At 32.3% G+C, this 27,109-nt stretch overlaps 3 protein-coding genes and 1 pseudogene across 3 annotated transcripts; 2 read left to right on the forward strand and 2 right to left on the reverse strand.

Annotated features, from left to right (window-relative positions):
- The first annotated feature begins 3,345 nt into the window (after positions 1-3,345).
- Positions 3,346-7,609, forward strand: LOC114188234 (disease resistance protein RPM1-like). The gene is made up of 2 exons (XM_028076801.2): positions 3,346-6,167; positions 7,141-7,609. The coding sequence occupies exons 1-2, from the start codon at positions 3,391-3,393 to the stop codon at positions 7,160-7,162; spliced, it is 2,799 nt and encodes a 932-aa protein (XP_027932602.1). The 5' UTR covers positions 3,346-3,390; the 3' UTR covers positions 7,163-7,609.
- A 3,630-nt stretch (positions 7,610-11,239) lies between these two features.
- LOC146885823 (disease resistance protein RPM1-like) lies at positions 11,240-12,316 on the reverse strand. The gene is made up of 2 exons (XM_085675105.1): positions 12,243-12,316; positions 11,240-11,684 (listed from the first exon to the last, which is right to left on the reverse strand). Exons 1-2 carry the CDS (start codon positions 12,314-12,316, stop codon positions 11,240-11,242), a joined length of 519 nt encoding a protein of 172 aa, XP_085531231.1.
- A 3,411-nt stretch (positions 12,317-15,727) lies between these two features.
- LOC114187561 (disease resistance protein RPM1-like) lies at positions 15,728-18,854 on the forward strand. The gene has a single exon (XM_028075839.2). It carries the CDS (start codon positions 15,839-15,841, stop codon positions 18,581-18,583), a length of 2,745 nt encoding a protein of 914 aa, XP_027931640.1. The 5' UTR covers positions 15,728-15,838; the 3' UTR covers positions 18,584-18,854.
- Positions 18,855-19,477: 623 nt separating this feature from the next.
- On the reverse strand, positions 19,478-22,425 carry LOC146885824 (uncharacterized; annotated as a pseudogene).
- Between the last annotated feature and the right edge of the window lie 4,684 nt (positions 22,426-27,109).

Raw genomic sequence — 27,109 nt, forward strand, 5'->3', positions numbered from 1 at the left:
TAGTATCCAACTATATTTATTTTCTTGGTTCTCGGGAACAGGCTAATAGCCAAATACATAGAAAATTACTAACGTTGGCATTGGCTGAATCAGCTGACAATGGAAGAGATAAATGATGAACTGGTGAAATACATAAATAATTAGATTATAATAATATGCTCGCTTTACCTCTTCCAATTAGGTTAATTAGACTATGATTTCTTACAGTAGCAGACAAACAACTTGCTCAAACATTATCTATGCCGCATTTAAAAAAAAAGAATTGTATTATCTTTTAACGCATCTATACACATTGATTATTACTGAATTATGAGTCTCAAAGTAATAGAACCAGATGAATAAACAAATGAAACTATTTTTGTAAGAAAGATAATTAAAAACTGTGAAAAGCCTACAAGGTTTTTTATAATATTTTATTAGTTGGTACAACAACCACTTAAAACAGTTAACGTTGTTTAATCTCATCATCTTAGCTGGATTACAGTATCACTACTATGCTATACTTACTACACCAAATTAAAAAAGAAAGAAAGAATAAAAAAACCCACAACTTACTCGCAAAACATGTAAGAAAGACACGCAAAACCTAAAAAAGTCATAGTCTCCGCATAGAAATTAATTGCACGAGGTTTGTGTGAGCACTGACATTTAAAAAGAAAATATGGTTAAGCCAACACTACACTTAATTATTTTTAATATATATTTATGTTACACCAGGGGCGGATTATACAAGGAGTGGAGAGGGGGCTTGGCCCCCCAAAATTTTTTTGATTTTTTTTAAAAATTATATATATATTTTTTTGATTTTTTTTAACTTTATATATTTTTAAAATTTTGATTTTTTTAAATTATAAGTAATATACTTTAAAAAATGATAAAAATTAAATTGTGTGTCTTTTTTTAATTTTTTTTATAAAACACAACATTATATTAATAAATAATAAAACATAAAATTGAATATAATAAAGAGTATAAATATTTATGTTTAATTATTTTTTTATTTTTGTTTTTTGTCAAAAAAATGTCAAATTTTGACTAAAAAATTAAAATTAAATTGAGACTAATCAACTAGAGGACCAATTTACATTTTTGGAAACAAAAAATAAAAAAATAATTAAAACAAATATTTATTAAGATATTTTTTATTTTATTTTCTATTATCTTTTTAGGTTTTCACAAATTTATACTTATCTTTCTACTTCATATGTTTTCTTTTTGTTTTTGAAGAAAAAAAAAAGTTAAACACAAACTCATTACTTTTACTCTCATTTTCATTTGTTTTCTTTCTTTCTTGAAGAAAAAAATGTAACTCTCTTGTCTCACTTGATAATAAACTATTAGGTTAATAGTTATTAACATTATTTTTTATTACATGAATCTTTGTATATTCATTTCTTATTAATATAGAAGAAAAAATAATGTATTATGTGTTTTTTCAAATCGATTTTGTGACTTGATTATAATATATTTTTATTTTAATAATTAGTTTTCTCAATTTTTCATTAGATTATGATAAATTATTTTTTAATATTAACTTTTTTAAAAGTATATTGATAAAGAATAAAACCATAGATTCATTTTTTAAAGATGATAGAAGAGAAGTTGTTGATAAAGATGAAAAACTAGATAGATTTTACTTTTTTACATATTTTGAAGTATTGTACTAATAATCTAACCTAATGATCAAATTGTCCAATTAGAAGAGTTTCAAATTTTGTGGTCAAGATCCACCACTGTTTAGCACCGATCTAATAGATACTATTTTATTTTTTAAATATTTAATTTAGTTTGCGCAACCTAAGCTGACACTAGTGTTAAAATTTGTGTCCTCGTGGGATTTAAAATAGAGGCCGTAGATAACTTTTAATCTAAGGCAGAGAAATATTCAGAATGTTTAATAGTTAATAGATTTTCTGGATTGGTGAATCAAATGGTCCTATGAAGATACAATCAATAGAATAAAGAATTGTTAGATAAAATTTTTGTCTGTTATACAAGAAACTAAGGACTTATGCCTTCACGTACATCTTTGAGCAAAGATTGTTATGTCCTGTTAAAAATTTATTCGAAAGTGTGTTTCAATAAGAGACTAATATCTAATATGATGAAAGATAAAATAATGGAAGATAAATAATATGGAGGATAAAATTTCATTCAAAATTTTTTTCATCTCTATTAATTATGAGAAAAAAAGTTCAACTTGGAGGTGAGATAAGAACTTCATGGCAATCGGAGAAAAACTTTGTCACCCTCGTCAAGTCTTTCAAACTCTAGTTCCTCATCTCGAAGTTCAACTCTAAAAAATAAAGAGTTGAATAGAGTTCGAGTGATATTTAACGAAAGACGCAATTAGTATTTTGTATGCTAGCAGAAAATATGCAAGAAGAAATTGAGGTGAGAGAACACACGATTACAAGTCTTGAATGTTTAGTGAAGGTCTATTAAAAATACTTAATTTTATTCATGTGATTTTTTAAATATGTATATGGTATAGAATTCGAAGGGTTGTTTTTACTTTATGAAACACGTTTAAATATAATAATGTAAGCAAAAATTAAAAAAAATAGTAAAAGGAGAAATTAATTCAATCCTTAAATTATTTTACTCTTATGGTAAAATTACATTACACATTATTACACTTAATACAACCAACAAAAATGAACTGTTATTGAATACGAAATAAGGCGAACCATATTCGAATTGGGTTAGTCTATTCTTTCTTACAGCAGTCAACTAACGAACAACTTGTTCTAACATTTTCTTACTTACCAGTTGCAAAACATACTGTTAAGGGAGAAAAAAATGTTTAATGAATTATGAGCCTTAAAAGAATAATCAAATGAAATTGTTCCTGTAACGAAAGACAAAAACTTTGAAAGGACTCAACAACCACTGAAAAATACAATTAACGTTGTTTAATCTCATCACATTAGCTGAATCACGATTATACTTACTACGGGATATTAAAAAAGAAAGAAAGAAATCACAACTTGGCCGCAAAACATTTAAGAAAGACATTGGAAGCTCAAAGTCTTCGCCACCGCATAGAAAATGCACTCAATCCGTGTGAACACTTGCATTAAAAAACAAAATATGGTATCGATATGATATAGATAGAGAGGATGTATTAGAGACAAAATGAAAACCGAGTCAAATTAATCATGATGATTTCATTTTGTATATAATTTTAATTATTTATTGTAATTATATGGTTAAGATAATTGTGCAAACATCACATTGGTTGATTTTAAAATGGCAATACAGAAAACTGAACGATGCAATAATAAACTGTGTATTATTTGTTTGGTTAGTTGCAATTGTTGGCTATATATAGAAGAACATAAAGTTTTAGCAACTACCACAGAGCACGGGAGAGAGCTATAGACTAAAATGGCAGAAACTGCAGTGTCTTTTGCTAGTCAGCATGTGCTTCCAAAACTTTTGGAAACCGTAAAGATGCTGCGAGATCTCCCAAAAGAAGTTGAAGAAGTTACGGATGAACTAAAAAGCTTTGAAGTTTACATCAATATTGATGCAAATAGAGTGGCTGAAGCTGAAAAAGATCGCGATACGAGCGAAAGAATAAGGAAAAGGTTGATGAGGCTGAGAGAAGCGGCTTTTCGCATGGAAAATGTCATCGATGACTATGTGATGATATGTGACGCAAATCAACCTGAAGAAGGTCCTCGATGTGCAGCTTTACTCTGTGAGGCTGTTGAGTTCATCAAAACTCAAATCCACCGCCTTCAAATAGCGTATCAGATTCAGGATGTTAAGTCACTTGTTCGAGTGGAAAGAGATGGCTTCAAAAAGGATTTTCCTACAGAACCAATATCAAATGGTTCTAGCGGAAATGAAAATTTCACATGGCATAAACTTCGAATGGATCCTCTCTTTTTTAAGCAAGATGAGGTTGTTGGCTTTGAAGGCCCAATACAAACACTGAAAAAGTGGTTGACAGAGGGAAGAAAAGAACGCACTGTCATCTCTATTGTAGGAATGGCAGGATTGGGAAAAACCACTCTTGGTAAGCAAGTTTTTGACACGGTAGATAAACACTTTGAGTGCCATGCAGTGGTCACAGTGTCCCGACCCTATGATGTTTTACGGTTTCTGAGAGAACTGACGAAGAAGCTTTACAGAGAAAGTAAGGAGGAACCTCCTCGGGATGTTGCAACTATGGATCGAATGTCGTTGATAGAAGAAATCAGAAACCGCTTGTGCAATAAGAGGTATGTCGTCTTCTTTGATGATGTATGGGAGGAAAAATTTTGGGATGATATTGAATCGGCTCTAATTGATAACAAAAACGGAAGTAGGATATTAATCACTACCCGGGTTGAGAAGGTTGTGGACTTCTGTAAGAAATGTTTATTTTTTGAGGTGCATAAGATAAAACCTTTAAGTAAAGAAAAATCACTGGAATTGTTATGGAGGAAGGCATTTGGGTATGATTTTGATGAGCGTTGTACAAAAGATTATAAAGAAGTAGGTCTGGACATTGTTAGAAAGTGTGAGTGTTTACCTTTAGCAATTGTAGCCATTGGTAGTCTTTTAAGCACAAAACCTAAAAGTCCATCTGAATGGGGCCGGTTTAGTAAAAATCTAGAAAGCAACCCCGAGTTAGACAGTGTAAAAAAAATTTTGAGTTTGAGTTACGATGATTTGCCACAGAATCTGAGGTCATGTTTGTTGTATTTTGGAATGTATCCTGAAGATTGCACAGTTAAATCTGGTAGATTAATTCAGCAATGGATAGCTGAAGGGTTTATCAGATATGAAAATGGAAAAACTTTAAAAGAAGTTGCAGAAAAATATTTAATGGAGTTGATTAATAGAAGCTTGGTGCAAGTATCATCATTTAGCACAGGTGACAGAGCCAAAGAATGTCGTGTTCATGACTCAATACATGAAATGATTCGTGAAAAAATGAAGAATACAGGGTTTTGTGAGCATAGTGATGATGAGCATAATCAGTCGGAGTCAAGTGGTATCATTCGACGCTTAACAATAGCAAAAAGTTCATACGATTTAAGTGGACCTAGTGAAGGATCTCAGTATGTTCGGTCAATTCTAATTTTGACGAAGGAAGTCTTATCTGAACAATTCAGCAGGGCCTTGCTTGCAAAATACACGCGGTTGAAGGTGCTTGACTTTGGATATGCTAGATTAACAGAAATCCCTGAAAATTTGGGGAGTTTAATCCACTTGAAGTATCTAAGCTTCCAGAGTACATCTATAAGCAGTCTTCCAAAATCCATTGGTAATCTACAGAACTTGGAGACCTTGGATATTCGAACAGGAATGAGGATTGAGCTGCCAAAAGAGATTACGAAGCTCAGAAAGCTACGTTGTCTTTTGGGTAAACCACTATCTTCCATTTCAGTGAAGGATAGTCTTGGAAGCATTACATCCCTGGAAAAGATGCATGTATTGTTAATAGATCCAGATGGAGTGGTGGTTAGAGAGCTAGCAAAGCTAACGAAATTAAGTGATTTGAGGGTTTCTGATGTTAAGGGTGATCATGCCAACACTCTATGTGCCTCAATAAACGAGATGCCACTCTTGGAGCGATTACATATCTCCTTAAATTATGGTGCTCGAGAAATTGACTTGCACATTAGCTCATCCTTGTCTGAACTAAAGAAGCTCCACCTGTGTGCCAATTTAAAAGAGTTCCCAAATTGGATTCTATCGCTCGAAAATCTTTTGAAATTGTCTTTGGTTGATTCCAGGTTAACTAACATTCCTTTGATATCTCTGGGAAATATGCCAAATTTGTTGATCCTCTCTTTTGGCCCCCGTTCTTTTGAAGGAGAAACTCTGCATTTTCAAAATGGAGGATTTCGGAAGCTAAAGGAACTAAAGCTCAAACGTTTGTATCAATTGAGTTCCATCTTTATTGATAGCGGAGCTCTGCAATCTTTGGAAAAGCTCGAGATATTTTCTATTCCACAACTGAAGACAGTACCCTCTGGTATTCAACACTTAGAGAAACTCCAAGTTCTCGACATCTTGCGTATGCCCACAGAATTTCAACAGAGCATTGACCCCAATGGAGGGGAAGACCACTGGATGATCAAACATGTGCCCCATCTACATTTTGTCACCAAAAATCGTGGTTTGCTAAAGATCCAGGAACTAGCTAACATTTTAGCTTCGCAGAGGTGTGCCTTCTATCTTTATTAATAATTCTATTGTTTGATATTACAAAAACTTTATTTTTTAATCTCAGTACTTTTAAGGACATCTTATTTTATATAATCCTTCACATCAGACTAAAATTAATTAAAATGATAATTATAAATAATAGTTAACGTGTTTGTAACTATAGGAACCAAGGAAGAAATTAAATCTATTATCTAGTATACATAACGTCTTCAAATTTTCCATTGTTGAAAAATTATTCTATTTGTCCCTTACATAAAAATGAAACTTAATCTCATTTTCTGTTGATGGTAAGCATTTATGACGTTGCATGTTGTTTTTGCGATGATATTTGGGCAGGCTAGGAGAAGTTTTTCACTGTTATGATTTTTGATATTTTGATGGAAATGTGATGTTCATACTCTTGTGAAGTCATGGACATATACATTTTGGTAAAAGTTATTGGTTATGCTGAATTGGTTGTTTTCTACCCAATTTGTTTGATTATCTTAAATATGTTTTGGAGTGCTAAAATTGTAAAAGAAGTGGTTGCTTTATATTTATAAAGAAGTCACACCACAAATTTTTGGCATAAAATGTTTTTGAAATTTTCATAACGATTGTGTTGGAAGAATTGTCATACTCTCCGGTGCTCATTCTGGACATTTCCTGTGAGGATGTTTCTATTGTGGATTGATCATTAGTTTTTTACGACAAGTTTTTGCTTTTGTTTTTGTGTTGGGAAGATCATAAAGAATATGATTTCCTAAAAACTGTGTATAAATATTAATGCGTGTCATTTGAGTAAAAGCATTAAAAGTATTAATGTCCTTTGAAGTTGTGGTAACATATATAGTTTTTCATTCACTAGGATGAATCCATGTTGAATTTTCGGAAGTGATAAAAAGAAAAGTTAATGAGTCTTAAACGGCGAACATTTTCCCTTTTAAATCTTTCTATGGATTGATTTTGGGTCTGTATTCTTTTGAACAGAAAAATGAAGCAGATAATGTAGCCGTCGGGAACTGAGGGAACATGTTATGGATCTACCGTTCTGCTTTGGATCATTATGGCAAGTGCAAGAATAAAAATATGAGGGTGCTTTTTGCACTTGGTTTCTGAATAGCCTACTTCTGAAATTAGATAGCACAGATTTTATCATCGCTTTTCCTGTTTGGCTACTTGTATTTTTTGTTACTTTTGTTATAATTTGACCTATGGATATATCCAAGGTTTTTTTTTTTTTTTTGGCACTTCTAGTACCTTTTAATATATTCTATGTTAGCTTATAAAAAAGAAATAAGCACAAATGTCTAGCTAAAGTTTCAACAAATATCATATTGTTCTGTATGAAGGCATTTGAGTATGGTTCTGTTGGAGGCTGTCCAGAAGAACCTCAAATCCATTTTCTTCTGAATTGATCTTGCTATGAAATTCTGCATAAAGTATTGCATAAATAGTATATGGAAACCCTTGTTTTATTAATAGGGTGCCTTATTGAAACTTTTTTGGCTAAAACTCTCCTTAAGCACAAAAGACCGATGCAGAAAAGAGTACACAAATGGCATACAGGATTCAATCGAAATAAAACTTCAAATGGGTTACATTCATTCCAAGTATTGAGTATAGGCCGGCCCGACTAGTACTCCAACCTATTAACGCGTGCCATTTGAGAAAAATCTGGAAAAGTTTTAATGTCCTCTGAAGTTATGGGTAAGGGTTAAAATAATTGGGTTTTCATTCCCTAGGATGAATCTCTGTTGAATTTTTGGAAGTGAATAAAATGTTAAGAAGTCCAAAACGGCGTTTTCTTGCCCTTTTTTTGGAGAGTTTAGAGTCATGAGAACAAATGACTTTGCCTTTCCTTTCTCGTGGCTCTTGAAAGGACTCTTGGGTTACCTTTCATCCTAGAGACTGTGGTTATATATATATATATATATAGAATGTGATGTGATTTTTATTCAAGGAGGAATTTTTTGCGAAAGTATTTAGTATATGAATGGACATAAAGATTCAATATGAAGATATTTCTAATAACTACTTAAATTCAAGTAGAGTACACATTCTATAATATAATTGTTGAATGTATTTTGAAATGTAAATTCTGGAATATGTTTCCGGATTCAGTAATATCTTTGGAATTAGACAATCCGAAATTCTTTTGAATAATGAGGTGCAACGATAGTTTTTACCTTTCTAATATAATTTTAATGAGAAATAATTCGGGGTTAATGAGTTTGGTGGGAATGCAGGAAGAAAAAAAGGGAGCTACAATAAGAAACAACCCCTTCAACACCCATAAAACTTTATACAAGTCAGGTCCAGTTCCAACAACTCCAATCTAACTCTGGAAGAACTGTTACCCAAGCTATTCACAATTTCACGTTCATTGAGGATACAATTGTGATTGGGTATTATTTCAGTTACATTCTCATAACTTTTCTGTGCACCTCATAATTTTTTTAAATGACTATTTTAAACTTGGTAAAAGTGATTTTCAAATAATCTGCTCTGGATTCTAGAACAACTTTTTAACAATTTTTGGAACACAATTTCTGAAGCAGGTTTTTCGTAACAAAATTTTCAAAATGAGATTTCTAAAGTAAGATTTTTCGAACTTAAGAAATGCATTTTAGAACAAGTTTTCTTAAAATAGATTCCCAGAAGAAGTTTTTCGAAATGTATATAATACCTTTCGGCAGAAGTTTCCAAGAGTGATCTTTCTGAAACAAATATATAAAATGCATTCTGGAAAAGGCTTCTGAAAAAAGATATTCCAAACTAGCTTTTTACTGCAACACGTTGTCTCTTCTTATTTTTCTTCTTTTACAATGTGGTACAATGAAGGATGGTATTTTTGTTTTTTTTGTTGTTGTTAATACTAGATGCAATAGTAATGATGGGGTGCAGAAAGAAAAACTATATGTCAAATGAGATTCCAAATATATACTTTTTTCATTCGGATCTCCAATATATTTTTTATCTTATCATAATTTTTATGTAATTATATTAAAATGATGTATTGCAATTAAAAAAATTTTATGTCTCACATTTGAATATTTCTATTATTTTTTAATATTTTTATTTATTGTATATTTTCCTTTCACATGAGAATGTTTAATACTCTCAATTTAAGTGTTTAATAGCATAAACATTTCATTTACTAGGTAATATAAAAAAAATTATTATTAATTTTTGTTTCATTTGAATAACTCTTTTATTTTACTAAATTTTTTTGTTATTTCTCAATCATTGAGTATATATGTTTATATTTGAAAAGTTTTCTTAGGCTACTAAGGTATTTTTCATCTTATCATACCCTTATTTATACATTTGTTTTCCTTTGTGTGATTTCTTTCAATACTCTCAAATTGTTTATATGGCACACATTTGTTCATTTTTTAATATTTATTTTATATATTTTTTTAAATATTTTAAAATATTATCAACTAGGTTTCATTAATGTTTGCAAATTTAATAAATGTTTTGGTTCTCATGAAATTTTATTTGTTATTCTAATAAACAATTATATTTTATTTCAAAGTATTTGATATCGAAGAAACAACAATACTCCTAATATTGAATATTTGATAATAATATATTTGTTTTACCCTAATTTTTATTATTTTATAAAAATTAATTAGAATTAATATTTAAATAGTAAGAAAATGAGTACGAGTATGAGTACGAGATCATACCTATTATCCAGTGGGGATGAGGATGAGACAAAAGTTTGATACCCGTTAGATTTGGGTATGAGGATGAGGATGCATTTTTGTTACGGGAATGTGTATAAGATAGCAAAACCCGTTTCCGCCTCATCCCGTTGTCATCCCTATTTCTCGTAGCCCAACAACCCAATCTATTTTTTACCCTTCATTTCTGATAGAGAAATTAGTGATATGATTCAAATAACTAGAAACAATATGTCTTTTAATGATTATAATCAATATTAAATATTACTGATTATGATTGATATTGTGCTCTTATTTGCTGCGATTTGATTCCTGCAATGTTCATTACAAATGCTTGTTCATTACAGTTAAGGCGGTTAGGATTGCATTGATATTGCAATGTGTGAATATAAATACGTAGTCTGTCATATGAAAAAGATCCGAAAAAACATTTTCTACACTTCTTTAATTCTTTCTCATCATCACTCACACATACACTCCTCCTTTTATCTCTCTTATGAAGAAAAACCATATTGAAGGAGATAGATAAGAAAAAAAGAAAAAGAAGAAGAGAAAGGTAGTTGTAATGTAAAAAAGAAAAAAGAGTGAGATTGACATAGAAGAGGAATTAAAATTGGAAGGTATTATATAATATATACATATAATATATATACCCATACCTAATTAAAAAAGTCGGGGATTCCCCATACCCATACCCATACCTAGTCAATGCAGGAATTTCCCGTCAAAATGAAGACGGGTTCGGGCAATACCCACAAGGACGCGTTTATTTGCCATCTCTACGAGACATTACAACATAACAAGAAGCAAGTAAGCCAAAAAAATGGAGGCAGCGTAATGAGAATGATAGAGTCTCGTCCTTAACTCATACACAACAACTCCTCTCTCTGTTTGAAAGTTCTTAACAATTTTGAATCTCTTCCTGCATGATTATACATATAAAGAAAGAAAGAAAAAAGGCGGTGACGACAAGGTTTTCATTACAATTTCATAGACTATACGAAGTTAGACAAATCGAAATAAGTTAACATTTAAAGTGCTTTTCTAGAGAAATCATGTGTAGGATCAATCCAGATTGACCTATTATTTCTATATTACTTCAAAGAAACATTCTGATTTTTAGTTTTATAATGACGAGTCTGACATGAATAATACTGGAAACAGCTCCTTAAATTTTCACTTAGAGCTTTTGCAAAAATTTAGGATCGCACAAAATAGAAGTAAAAAGGTAAAATTAGGATTAGAAAACGGTTGCATTTTGAATTATGGAAAGGAATTAGTCCATACATATCCTCGTGCAAAGCTATAAATAGGAAGAAGAAAAGGAACACCTTATTTTATTTCCAAATTTCTGTGCTAGAGACTTGCGTTGATCTGTGCTAGAGTTTTGTGCTCTTCTATTGGAGGATCCAGTGCTGTTGTTCTGCAATGGGAACAATCCTCTCCTCAAATTCAGTGGGCATACAGATGATTTCGACAAGTTTCAGATTCTTCAAGTGTTGAATGCCAACGGGTATTGTTTTGAGTTTAAAGAGGCGTTTTAAGCATAAATATTCCAAAGAATTCAGTGCTCCACTATCAACAAGGATGGAATTCAGGTTAAGCAAATGATCCAGATGCAGTTTCTTTAGTTTATGAAACCCTCCACATTGAAAATGCAAGGTTTCACCTTCTAAGCCGAAGCATAAGTGGAGGATCAACAACCTAGGCATATCTTTTAGTGATTGCAACTCATCATTAGCTAAGCCAGTGCGCCTCAAGCTCAATTTCACAAGATTTTGGAGTTGGGGAATCCAATTCGGTAATCCTTTTAACTTAATGCCAAGAAAAAGCTTCCTAAGTCTAGACAAAGGTAATGTTCAAATCAATCACTTTGCACAAAGAATAACCTGCTTCAATATGTAATGTCTCCATCCAACAGTTGCATCTCCTTTATTGTAGAACAGAGTCTTCACGTCATCTTTCCTAATATTTTTCACCCTCAGAACCCGTAACTGCTTTAACTTTCCTACCTCTCTAATGGCCTCTCCAAGATCAGTTGTAGATAGTATAGGTAGAGTTGTCAATTTGGTCCTTAGCCCATGGCCAGCCCTGACCCACTCTTCACAAAGCTCCCTTTTAGGAGTGTCCCAAATGAGGGGATGAAAAAAAGCCCTAGCCCCCAAAGCCCTCTATCTAGTGGGTTATGGCTAGGGATAAGGTGGGTTAGGTCCCCCAAATAATAATACATTAAACCAGAGTCAAAAATCAAGTCAAGCGACTGGGTCCGAAGACCCAGACAGGTCCAACGAGCCAAATGGGTCCAATCATCCAAACAAGTCCAAAGTCCCAAATGGGTTTGACGACCCGGACGGGCCCAAAGATCCGAACCGACACAACAAACTGGATGGACCTTAAGACCTTGATGTGCCTGATGACCCGGACGGACTCGACAATCTAGATGACCTTGACGATCCTGATGGTCCCAATGACATGGATGAGCCCGAAAACCCGGACGGAACCAACAACTTGAATGGGCCCGATGATCCGGACAGGCACAACGACCCAAGCGGAGCTGACAATTCGGATGAGCCCGATGACCCGGACAAGCACGACGATCTAGACGGGTCAGACGACCCTAATGACCCTAAAAGTCCGGAAGAGTCGGATGGGCACGAGGAGCCGGACAGGCTTGACGAGTTGGACAAATACAACGACAGAGATGAGCCCAACGACCTAACAAGCACAATGACTCAAATGGGCCCAACGACAAAGACAAACATGAAAACACGGACAGGCCGACGATCCAGATGAGTCCTACGAGCAGAACGACCCGACGACCTGAACGAGCCCGATGATCTAAACGAACCCAACGATACGAATGAGCCTGACAACTCGGACATGCCCAACAGCTTGAACGGATCTATCTAGGACATTTGGTTCGTCAAGTTTGTTGGACCCGTCTAGTTCTAGTCCATGCAATTCATTGAACCCATTCTAGTCGTCAGACTCCATCTTAGTTATCGGATCCATCCGATTTGTGGAGCTCGTTCGACAAAATATATATATATATATATATATTATGTACACACACGATGAGTTCGCTGAGATTTTGACTTTGTGTGTGAAGATCATAAATATGCACAAAATTTGTGTGAAAATATTTGAGAAAAATCTGGAAAAGTTTTAATGTCGTCTGAAGTTATGGGTAAGGATTAAAATAAATGGTTTTTCATTTCCTAGGATGAATCTCTGTTGAATTTTCAGAAGTGAATAAAATGTTAAGTCCAAAACGGCGTTTTTATCCCTTTTTAATCTTTCTATGGATTGATTCTTGGTATCTTATCTATTGTTTTCAACAGATCAAATTATGGAGTTGATTTTTCATATTCATTTACTCCGATCCGATGAGGTTGCTGAGTTGCATTGACGGCATTGTTGGAAAATTTATCATTTTAATATGAGATCGGCTTTTTTTTTTTTTTAATTTATTCATTCTCGCATTCCGAGAAAATTGTGATTGTTTGTTTATTTGCAAGTGTGCCAAGTAGAATGATGAACGGTATCCTTTCCTCAGGGACTTGCATAGTATTTGACAAAAGCTCAAACATTTACCATCTGATCTTATATGCTTTAAAAAGTTTGATCTATCATTCAATGGGTTAAGACATTTGATTAAATTTCAATAGTTTAGCCGTAATTAATGGAAGAGATAAAATGATGGAAAAAATAAAAACAAAAGTATAATAAAAAGTTATTTTTAAAAAAATTGTTTAATTAATATTTATGAATGATACAAATTCAATCCACTTGACTAGTCTATTTATATAGACATAGAAGTTTTTGTCTATTTCACTAATTAAGTATTATTATAAAAATACTAAGTGAAAACAAAGTGCCAACCTAAATTATTAACTTAAATTATTGTACAAAGAAATAAATTAAGCATACTTATTCAAATATAATTCAACAACATGCTCAACCTGACTAATCCGTAGATCAAGTAACTTGGGCTCAATTTAATATAAATTTAAAAAATTGTAAGAATCTGAATTACAAGTTTCACAAGAATTTAACAACCACAATAAAAGTTCCAACATTAAAGTTACAAAAGTCATAATTGGATGAAGATTTGTTAATTCAAAACAACTAATTTCAACTTCTTTGAACGTACACAAGTTTATGAGAGTGCAACATAGACATTATGCTTAACCAATATTGTATAAGAAACTTAAATAATTATAAGTTTTGAAATTTAATAGCCAAATAGGGCTCAACGAGCGAATTTTTTTTTTAAATGGTTTGCCCACATGTTCGTGGAAGGAGTATCACGAGGGCCTAATTTTAATAATTTAAACGGAGACGGATATTATGACGGAGATATATATATTCTCATATTTATCTTCATATTCAATCGAAAAGTTAGGAATTCTTTATATTTATATCTATACTCAGTTAATATGAGAATTTCTCGTCAAAATAGAAACGGATTTGGACAATATCCATGGGACGGATTTATTTGTCATCTCTAAACTCAACAAGCGAAATTTTCTTTTTAAAGGTTCACCGAAAGGGACTTGGGAGGAGGTATCACAAGGGCCTAAACATCAAAAGAACCTTTGAAACCAATGCAAAAAGTGAAAAGAAAAAATGTATAATATATATAAAAATAAAGTAACACTATTATTAATAAATCGGTTTTTACATCAGTTACTATTATTCAATAATAGTGTAAAACCTAATTAATGATAGAGACCAATTTTAATTTTATTTCTTACATCAATTTATAATTTTTACTAATAATAGAGAATATTTTAAATTTTAATAATTTTTAGTTTATAAAATAGTCTCTACATAGTCAATAGTTAATATAATGATTAATTATTTTTTATTTTTAAATTTGGTTGCTATTTAATGGTTTTATTGTAGTGATATAATGAAAATTTACAAAACTTAAATCATGGGGATTAATTATGTGCATGTATATAATGAAAATTTATGAGAAATTAAATTAAGATGATTTTCAAATTTTTATATTTAATTTTAATAAATATTAAAACATAAAACATACAATTAAATATAATAAAAAATAATAAAATGTGAAAGATAAGAAAATTATGATATTTTTTTATTCTCTTCCTCTTTGGTTATCTTTTTAATATTACAAATATATTCATATATATATTCATTGTTTGTATCGTGTTCCGTTTCTGAATATATTATTTTAAGACACCGCTGCAAGGACTAGTTTTTAATTTTCAAACATCTGGATTAGGATTGTCTACAGAGAATTGTGGTTTAAAGAAGTATTAGCTTTTAAAGTCAAATGAATAAACAAACTGATATTAAGACAAACAACGTGAATAACTTTTCTATTATTTTTTATATGGTTCAGATCTGGTACCATTACGTACATTTATTAGTTGAAAGAGAACAGTGGTTAGTTTTTATTTTTCAAACAACTGGATTAGGATTGCGTCGGGTTATTTTTTATGGCTCAGATCTGGTGCCACTACATACATTTATTAGTTGAAGCCCCACATACACACTCTTGAAGGAGAATACTGGTTTATAGAAGTATTAAGACAAGACAAACAATTTCAATAACACGGCTTTTCTATTATTTTTTTCCTTGTACAACTAAGATTGACACATACAACTAACATTGTTTAATCACATTTTCAATATTAGATGTTGTACGACAAAATAAAAGGAAATAAAGAAAATCACAACATGCTGGCAAAACATTTAAGAAAGAATTTAAAAAGGTCAAAGTCTTCTTCTTCAAATGGACATTGCCCTAAATTTGTGTGAACACGAAATACGGTACCAAGACAAGTTAGCGATGACTATTTTTCTTACACTTAATTCTAACAATTTTTTTTTCTTCAATTATATGCTTAATATTGCATAAACTATGTATGGCTTTTCTAGCTAGACTTATTCCCTATATTTGAGGTTCAAGAACATGAAGTTTTGCACTCACCACCTCCACAGAGCAAGAGAGAGCTACTAAAATGGCAGAAACCGCTTTGTCCTTGGCTCGTCAGCATGTGTTTCCAAAGCTTTTGGAAGCTGTCAATATGATGAGAGATCTACCAAAAGAAGTTGCAGAGCTTAAAGATGAACTTGAAAGCTTTCAGTATTTCATCAATGAGACAGATGAAGTGGTTGAAGCTGAAGAAGATAGCAATAGGCGCGATAGAATGAGTAAAAGGTTGATGAAGCTGAGAGAAGCAACCTTTCGCATGGAAGATGTCATCGATGAGTATGTGTTAATTGAAGAAAACCAACCTCAAGAAGATCCTCGATGTGTGGCTTTACTCTGCGAGGCTGTTGAGTTCATCAAAACTCAAATCTCTCGCCTTCAAATAGCACACAAGATTCGAGATGTCAAATCACTTGCTAGTGCTGCAAGAGATGGTTTTGAAACCCATTTTCCTTTAGACCCAAGGCCAAGCAATTCTAGAGGAAATGAAAACGTCAATTGGGACAAACTTCGAATGGATCCTCTCTTTGTTAAGGAAGATGAGGTTGTGGGGCTTGATGGTCCTAGAACTATATTGACAAATTGGTTGAGAGAGGGACGAAATGGACGCACTGTGATTTCTGTCATAGGCATTCCAGGAGTTGGAAAAACCACTCTTGCCAAGCAAGTTTTTGACAAGGTCCATAACGACTTTGAGTGCCATGCATTGATCACAGTCTCTCAGTCCTACAGTGTTGAAGAATTGTTGAGGGATATGATTCAGAAACTTTGCAAGGAAAGAAAAGAAGATCCTCCACAGAATGTTTCTAAGATGGGCCGAAGCTCTTTGATAGAGGAAGTAAGAGATCGTTTGCACGAGAAGAGGTATGTTGTCTTGTTTGATGACGTATGGAATGAAAAATTTTGGGATGAGATTGAATCTGCTTTAATTGATGATAACAATAAAAGTAGAATAATAATCACAACAAGGTACGAGAAGGTTGCGGTGGTCTGTAAGAAATCTTCTTTTATTGAAGTGCATAAGCTAGAAGAACCTTTGAGTGAAGATGAATCTTTCAGATTGTTCTGTAGGAAGGCATTTATGTATGGTTCTTCCGGAGGCTGTCCAGAAGAACTCAAAGACATATCTCTTGAAATTGTTAGGAAGTGTAAAGGTTTACCTCTAGCAATTGTGGCCATTGGTGGAGTCTTGTCCCAGAAAGATGAAAGCCCACATGAATGGAAACTGTTCAATCAAAATCTAAGTTTAGAGTTGGAGAGGAATTCAGAATTAAACAATATAACAAAAATATTAGGCTTAAGTTATCATGATTTGCCCATGCATCTGAGGTCATGTTTATTGTACTTCGGAATGTACCCGGAAGATTGCGAAATTGAATCAGATAGAGTGATTAGGCAGTGGATGGCTGAAGGATTTGTCAGACATGAAATCGGAAAAACATTAGAAGAAGTTGCAGAAGAAGATTTATTAGGGTTGATCCGTAGAAATTTGGTGCAAGTATCTTCATCTAGCATTGATGGGAAAGTTAAAAGATGTCGTGTACATGACTTAATACATGAGATGATCCTCAGAAAAGCGAAGGATAGTGGGTTTTGTGGGTATATTGGTAGAAATGATGAATGTGTGTCAAGTGGGATTGTTCGACGTCTGATAATTACTGCAGAGGATGATTTAATTGCAAGTGTTGAAAGCTCACTCATTCAGTCAATTCTTTTCATTGAAGAAAGGCGTACGACATTGACTGAGGAGGACTTTGTAAGAAAAATCATATCATCATCAGTATGGACTGAGGACATGGTAAGGAAAATCCTTGCAAATTACAGGTCATTGAAGGTACTTGACTTTGAAGGTGCTTATATATCTTGTGTTCCTGAAAATTTTGAGCATTTAATCCACTTGAGGTATTTAAGCTTGAGGAGAACTGGGGCAATGAGTCTTCCATCCATTGGTAAGCTCCATAACTTGGAGACCTTGGATATACGAGACACAAATGTTCGTTATATTCCAACGGGCGTTTACAACCTTAGAAAGTTACGTCATTTTCTTGCTGACGAAGTAACAGAAATTGAATGGATGTATATTGGACGCCTGAAATCCCTACAAAAGATACCTATAGTATCTACAACTGATCTTGGAGAGGCCATTAGAGAGGTAGGAAAGTTAAAGCAGTTAAGGGTTCTGAGGGTGAAGCATATTGGTAAAGATGACGAGAAGACTCTGTGTTCTGCAATAAATGAGATGCAACAGTTGGAGGCATTACATATTGAAGCAGCAGATTATTATATCAGCGATGTGATTGATTTGAACATTACATCACCTTTATCTAGACTTAGAAAGCTTTTCCTTGACATTAAGTTAAAAGGATTACCAAATTGGATTCCCCAACTCCAAAATCTTGTGAAATTGAACTTGAGGCGCACTGTCTTAACTAATGATGAGTTGCAATCACTAAAAGATATGCCTAGGTTGTTGATCCTCCACTTATGCTTCGGTTTTAAAGGTGAAACTTTGCATTTTCAATGTGGAGGGTTTCAGAGACTAAAGAAAATGCATCTGGATTATTTGCTTAACCTGAATTCCATCCTTATTGACAGTGGAGCACTACATTCTTTGGAATATTTGTGGTTAAAACGCCTCCGTAAACTCAAAACAGTACCCGTTGGCATTCAACACTTGAAGAATCTGAAACTTGTCCAAATCACGTCTATGCCAACTGAATTTGAGCTGAGTATTCTTCCCATTGCAGAACAACAGCAATGGATCCTCCAATAGAAGAGCACAAAACTCAAGCACAGATCAACGCAAGTCTCTAGTACAGAACTTTGGAAATAAATAAGGTGTGCGTTTTCTTTTTCTTATTTAAAGCTTTGCACGAGGATATGTATGGACTAATTCCTTTCCATAATTCAAAATGCAACCGTTTTCTAATCCCTAATTTTACCTTTTTACTTCTATTTCGTGCAATCCTAAATTCTTGTTAACTGAAAATTTAAGGAGCTGTTTCCAGTATTATTCATGTCAGACTCGTTATTATAAAACTAGAAATCAGAATGTTTCTTTGAAGTAATATAGAAATAATAGGTCAATCTGGATTGATCCTACACATATGATTTCTCTAGAAAAGCACTTTGCAGATAGTTCTTCTGTCTGTTAACTTATTTTCATTTGTCTAATTTCACTAGTCCTTCTACCCCTGCAATGCAAGGGTTTTTTTTACATGTAATAATTGTGGTAATAATAATGGGTTTTTGGATATTTAATAATTTATATGATGAGAATCTAATGTTTTAAAAAGAGGTTGAAGTGTATCAATAGAATAGATCAATTTAGAATATAATTAAAGTGGTATGTCAAGTTAATATTTGATTTCATTGAATATTATCATCAACCACCAACAACAAAAATATGACTAATACACTACTTTGTTAATATAAGAATAAAAAACAGAATAAATTACATACCTAGAATGTCTCCTTTGGTATTCAAGTTCATAAATTCCTTTTGTACACAAATTCCTTTTGTACATAACGATTTCTTTGTTCAACCTTTTCTGTACCATGATTTTCCTGCATGGCAGAGCATAATATAAATAAGTTGATATATATTTATAACAGCTTTGAAATGAAAAAAAAAATTAGAAATGACATACCTATAATTTACTTTTTTTCAAAGAGTTTCAAAAATTTCTTTGTACACAACGTTTTTAGTTGTGTTTGTTACCTTTCCATCTTCATCCAATATAAGTATTTTCAATCCTCTTTTGGTTTTGACTCTAGAAATAACAACATATAGTTGGCCATGTATGAATACAGGTTGTGGAAGATAAAGGCTGACTCTAGAAAGTGTTTGTCCTTGACTTTTGTTAATTGTCATTGCAAAGCATAATGATATCGGAAACTGTCTTCTTTGAAATTTGAAATGCAACCGTGAATCAGATGGCATTAAATCCATTCTTGGTATAAAAATCCTGTCACCAATGTTTTTTCCAGTAATTACAATTGCAGAGATTACATTCTTGCCTAAATGGTTGACTTGCAATCTTGTGCCATTGCATAGACCTTTCGCTTGATCAATGTTTCTCAAGAGCATAATTGGAACACCTGTTTTCAACTTCAGTTTATGATTTGGTATCCCTGAACATTTGATATCATTTAAAAATTCAGATGTAAACCATTCAGATTGCACTTCATCTTGTTCATCAAATTGGCAAGGTGTATCTGAACTTAAATATGTCACCTCTTCACCACCGATTAAAGACAACATGAAATCATTTACTTGCTCTACAGAATCATTTGTTGGGCATAAAATTGCTCCATCATCAAAATAATTAGGCTTCAACATGTTAACCACAAATTGAGGATAGACAAATTCAACCAATGCCAATAAAGGTAAATCTGAGTTTGTAATCAGGATCTGTTCTGGAATTTCAACCATGCACTCACCATTATCATTTAGATCCATTTTTCCGTCTCCAATCTTCAATATCCAATCAGCAAATTCTTGAATATCATTGGTTGTTTCAGTATTTGATGTAGTACTTAATCTCATGTTCTTGGATAACTTTAGCACTTTACAACAATTCCATAACTCTGAATAGTTGATTGCTGATTTTATGATATCAAACCTAGATCCTTTTTTGATAACTGGTAGAATTTGTCTAAAGTCACCTCCCAACACAACTGCTTTGCCACCAAATGGTTTGTCTTTATTGGCATCATCAACATTTCGCATAATATCTCTTAGTGTTCTATCAAATGCCTCAAAGCACATTCTATTCATCATTGGTGCTTCATCCCAGATAATCAAACTGGTTGCCATAAGAAGTTTTGCTCTAAGACTACCTTGTGCTATGTTGCAAATTGATTCATCATTAATTAACAGTGGGATGCAAAAGGTAGAGTGTGTTGTTTTTCCACCAGGAAGTAATAAAGAAGCAATTCCACTGGATGCTACGTTCAAAACAATCATGCCCTTGCTTCTTAGACCAGCCGACAATGTCTTCCACATAAAAGTCTTACCTGTACCACCATAGCCATATAAGAAAAAGAATCATCCCTTCTTTGAAAGAACTGCTATCATGATATCCTGATATACATGAATTTGTTCATCATTCAGTGCTTTAAACAAACTGTCATGTTCTTTCGCCATGTCTTGTTTATTATATTGCAGCTCATCAACAATAAATCTATTATTGAATGTATGTACATCTGAAAGATCAAGTTAAGGTAATGAAGGATAATCTTTCAAACTTCTACCATTTGACATTAGCATTTCCTCTATTTCCAGCAGACATAGTTTTTGTAATTCAGTAGTCTGAATTTGAAGACCTGCAATAAGTAAATAATACAATTAAAATATATATGTATAGAAAATTAAAAAAAATATATATAAATACCTGGTAAGTTCATCTCCTTTCTTTTTTGGTACAAAATTCCATCACATAAGATACTCCAAGTAGAATTCCAAACTATATCTAGTTTAGAAATTGTATTCATCGACAACAAAGTAACAAATAATCTTCTAAGTTGATACCCAGAAGCAAATTCACTTGCTTCTTTGATTGCATCACTATATTCTTTGTCGTCAGCCAACAATCCCAAAACATAGCAAGCTTCTTGGTATGTTTCATAATACTTTCCATCAATTGTCTTAATGCTTTCATAATCAATACAACCTTTTTGAATGGTCAATAATATCCTCAAATAATAAAGTTCTCCAGACCCAGGAGGAATATAAGTAAGTCTACCAATGTTGTAGCCTTTCTTCCTTGGTTTCCATTCTTTTTCTTTGGCAAACCACACAAAATTGCTTGGAAATTCTGAATAAGTCAATTCTTTTCCTTCCTCATAAACTTTGTTAGCCTCAAACCAAGCTAGAAACATTGTGTTAGCATTTTCGTATCTGTTGAAGACCACATTAATATCATCATCATCTTTAAACAAAGCTGATTGTTGGCCAGGAAGATGAAATGTCAATCTCTGAACAGGAGGCCATCTGTGATGGATGTCAAAAGCAAATATTCTCCAAGCAGTTTCACATGGTGATAGATACCTACAACCGTAATACCTTTTGATCTCATCAATAATGGTTGATTTTTTAGACTGTGCAGAGTTGTTGCTTATTTTAAGAGTAGCTCTGTCAGGACCTTTGTTCACATATTTGAACAAATATTTTATTGAATTGGTCTTGTTGCAATACTCTGTATTGACGTGTGCTTGATACCTCATTAGAAGTGGTGGATTGTAAGGAACAACACTTCTATTGTCCAGCTTAATTCCATTCTTCTCAACAAATCTACCATTATCAAGTCTTCTATAACATGGATATCCCTCTTCATCAATTGAAGTCGAAGATGTGAATTTTTTTGGATAAAATTTAGAACATCTTCCTTCCTTCATCCAAGGTGAATTATGTCTTGCAGGTCCGCATGGTCCATGAATCATGTAACTTGAGACCATTTTTTCCAATTTGGGGTACAAATCAGCATTTGGCAATTCAGCTGATATTACTTTATCAATATTAGTTGAATTCTTCAATTTGCTTTCTCCATCCAACCATAAAAGTATATGTGCATGAGGTAAACCTCTTTTTTGGAATTCTACTATGTACATTCCTGCATATATAAATAAATAATAAATATAGTTGTCAGAATTTAATTTAATAAAAATTTATATAATGTATATTACTTCATATATAACATACCTGCAGTGCTTTTTCCAAAGAAGTCCTTTTTCTTAAAATATGTCATCATTTCATCCAGCTTCATTTTGAACACTCTACATACAATATCAGGTCTATCCGAAGCTGATAAGCCTTTTGCTAAGACAAATTCTCTTATTTCACTCCAATTCACATTGCATGTTATAGTAATGAACAAATCAGGATATCCAAATTTTTTACAAATTGCCATAGCATCTTGACAATTGTTGAACATGTATCTAGTACCACCAGTGAATGAAGCAGGCAAGACAATACGTCTTCCAATTAAAGAAGGATATGTTTCTCCTCTGTTAACAGCTTCTTGTAATCCATTAAGAATATCACAACGAATTAACTTCTGATTAGCTCTGATGAATGACAACCTTTGGGCTTCAACCATTGTATAGCAATCGACCAGAAACAGTTGGAACAATCTGCATGCATTCACAATATTTCCTGCTTCTACAGCTCTTTGTTGTATTCTAAAGGCAATAAATTCTCGCAAAGAAATTCTAATTCTTACCCTGGATTTTGTTTTTGAATGAGATTCTCTTATTGGGATATCCTCTTGATAACCATCTTCTCCATATGGAAACATGAGAGGATATTGTAATGGAATGAAAACTGTGTGAGTTTCGTGCAGTCTGGTTAATTCACCAGAACATTTTTTACCACTATATCTCTGCCTACATCTATATTGCCAAAATCACCAACTATTAGTGCAACTATTTCATCACATGAAGGTGTATTGTAGACTCTAGGGTCTTTGTTTCTGCCTCTAAATAGTCTTAGCGTGAAATCTGATTCCACATGTTTCAGTGACAAATCTCTTACTCTTCTAAAAGATTTCGCAAGAACATTGTGATTGTCAATCATTTCAATCAAATCAGCAACCAATGATTCATTTATAACAAATTCCTTGGTGTTTGAACTAAAAAATAATAAAGAGAATACATGTCAACAAATGTATTTAAATATTTCATATAATCAAATTAGTTCATATATTCATTGACCTGAAATGCTTCACTCTGTTACTCATTTCATTTTCGGTATCATATATGTACAACTGTGCAAACTTTGGCTTTGATCCATGCTCTGGCAATAAACTGCCAATACGGTGATAGTTCTGTCCATTCAGAATAAATTGTGATGGAGCAGAACCATTGTTCATTGAATTATCTATCTTACCACCAATTGAAGTAAATGAAAACATGCTATTGTATACTCTTATGTTTTGTAGAAGTGATTTGCTTCTCTGGTCTTCACCATTTAACAAACCTTCAAGAAGATTAGGTGGTCTTTTTAATAGTGGAATTTGGACTTTTCCCTTTTGACAACACAATGAGAATTCAACTTCCTTTGAGGTGTTACATTTTTCTGCTATTTCTTCATACCAAAGTTCAACTTTACAGTATTGGCATTCCAAGTAAGGTTCTCCAATATTGAGCAGTTCTGAACATCATTACAAAACATTAGCATGAAAATGCATATATTTTAATCTGCAGTTATATACAATTGTGTTGGAGATTATGTACCTTGTAACTCTCCTTTGCAATACAATTCTTTTGTAGTTGTAGTACTTGTAGTATGTGCTTCAATATTAGTAAGATGAAAATTAATTAATGATTTCAAAGAAATTTATATTAACATCAATAAGTTGAATATCTGAATTACCATCATCTCTTATCGTTGCTGAATCATCATTTGCTGTGTCTGAAGAATTATGTTGTGTTGTTGTTTCATCATCAAGTTTGAATCTATTTTAAAGTGATTGTATGACTTGAAAAGGATATTTGACAACTTTATTCTTAGAGACAAAATGCGAATCATTTACAACCTCTGATCTGCCACCTATGAAAAACAACAGAAAATAATTATCCTACCTGCATTGGTATTGTGAGTATGAATATTGTTATATATGAATACAAATGTACTTACCTGCACTGGAATTATAATTATTTTGTCCATAATTTCTCTGACTGTTATTGTTAAAAACTGTAGTCATTCAAAAACATTGATATAAATTTAAAATTTGTCAGTTTCATTTCATTACAATAGGTATATAAGAAATTAAGATGAATGTAGAAATATATCGAAAGGACTATTGTATGTTAAAGTAGAAGTTGCAGATTGTGAAGTGATTTGTTGTTCAACTAAAGTACTTGAACAACTTGATAAATTGTTGACAGTTACTGCATTGAAACGAAGGTTAGTTTAAAGTGAGACGGAATTAATATTATTCAAAAACAATGTTAAAATTAAGTACTGGAAAAACTTCAAAACTGACCAATTTGTCTGTGAAATATTGAATTCATATTTTGAAGGTTGTTGTTGTTGTTGTCAACATCTGGAAAAGGATTATTGTAGAAGCATTGTTATCAAAAAAATAAACAACAATACTTCATTGATTCATTTAACAACAATCTGTAAAGATATAGCTTAGAAAAAGAATACTTACTAATATCCAACTGTTGTAATGGATTCCTGTGTATATTTTTCTGAAATGATCTTTGAGATACAGTTGCTTTATCTGTGATTAAAACAACAAAGATGTTTGACTATGCATCTGTGTTGTGAAGTTACAATCCAAAACATACATTTACAAATATATATATATATATATATATATATATATATATATATATATATATATATATAAAGAAATCATGAGATTTGTTTACTTTAAGAAGAATGGTTTGCAAATTTAGTTTTCTTTGTCATCTGCAACATAAAAAAACATACAAACATATAAATGCATCATTTTAAAAAAAATTATTGATGAAGAATTAGAGAAGATAAATGCTTTAAGTAAGATGTTAATGACTTACATTAATGTTGATTACTTCTTGCATTGAACCTTTGTTGTAGCACCAGTTTCCTTCTCAGCCTTGCATTTTTACAATCGTTTTGCTCCATTACAGTACCAAAATGTTATGGAATAGTTTCAAAGGTTACAATGGAAGAAGCAAAAAGAAAGGTAAGTTGACTCAATGGATGGAAAAGTGTTTACTGTTTTATTACTATATTGGTGAATGTCTTTGTTAAACTTTTTGGTGTAGATTGTACCTCTAATCACAATTGTGGAAACAAAAATATTTGTAATTATAATAGAAAGCACTTGTTTCAGTAGACAAACATTAAAAATAGAAAGAGCATGTAGTGCTGAGTGTTAATATATCAGAATCATTCATATATATAACACTTATTTCAGATTTGATTTGTTCTTGCAACTAACAAAACATTTGTTTTTTATGTAGGTACAATCAGACGTCTTTTTTATGCACTACTATATATAGTACAACAAAGAGGACTGTTTCATAGGAAGTATCTGCAATTTTAACCTCATTATGTGTGAAAATGATAACATACAATCAGTGTATGCACATACTAAAGCAACATACATCCATACATATGATTATAGAACATATAACTTTTCATCAATCGTCGAACTTTTCATCTTTCAATACCATCATATATATTTCATTTGAATTATAGAACAAAATAATTTTATTTATGAATATCATACCATAACATGTATCACTTTTCATCTTTCAGAGAAATTCAGAGAAGCTTCAAAGAGATTTCATTGATAAGAAGGTAGAACTATACATATGCATTGCTGAAAATAAAAAAACTTCTAGGTTGAAAACTACATAAGTAGCAGAAATAAAAACAAAACTATTTATACTAACTGTAAATTAAAAATTACAATATGTTAGCACTTTTACATTCTGATTGCTTTTCATGTGGTCCACTTCAAACACCAAGTCAATAGTTTGATGAAATCCATGAGCAGTACAAAATTCCTTCCAGCCACTTCCAATTTTGCTAGACTTTTTAGGATGATTTCTCAACAGTAGTTTCCACTTGACTGTTTTACGCGGTCCATAAGGAAAAATGTATTTAAATCTTCCTTGACGAAGATAATTGCCAAAATCAGCAGGCAAATCCTAAAACATACATAAAGTATTAATGAAATTAGTATATGGATTAAATGTTTAAAATAATTTGGAAACATAAATATAAATATGAAATAAACATCCATTTAGTAATAAATATGAAATGAATTTCACCAGATGGCTAGCATTGCATTGGTTTGGATTCAGAAATATGAAGAAATGCAACTTCAGTCCATTGAAAAGGGGTTGATCTGTCTCAATTCTTTTAAGAAAACGTGCAATAGACAAAGATTTGCATTTACTGGGAAAAACAGTGATGTGGAAGCAAGAATCACCGACATATCCAAAATAAATAGTGTGGAAATCGTGAAGTTCATATAGGTGCCTAATTTAGTCCATCCTCCAATTAGCATTGGTTTTTGTAAATTCTTGTTATAAGTAACCACATGTCTATTCCCTTCTTCATCTCTTAAAGTCCATTGACGCTCAAGATCGTCATCATAAAGAATGGTGAATGCACGATCCACAAAACCAACAGCCTCCAAAGAGAGAATTTTTTTAACAAAAAATGGATTAGTTAAGGTTAAAATGAGGATATTGTAAAAGAGTAGAAGAAATCCGTCACACAAATAAAAATTTTAGAAGAAATCTTCTAAAAGAAAATATGTCTGAAAAATTTGACGAAGAACTTACCTCGTCC

The sequence above is a fragment of the Vigna unguiculata genome, chromosome 6 (assembly GCF_037176805.1).
Source record: "Vigna unguiculata cultivar grain cowpea cultivar isolate G323 ecotype 2 chromosome 6, ASM3717680v1, whole genome shotgun sequence".
In the NCBI taxonomy this organism is placed as follows: Eukaryota; Viridiplantae; Streptophyta; class Magnoliopsida; order Fabales; family Fabaceae; genus Vigna; species Vigna unguiculata.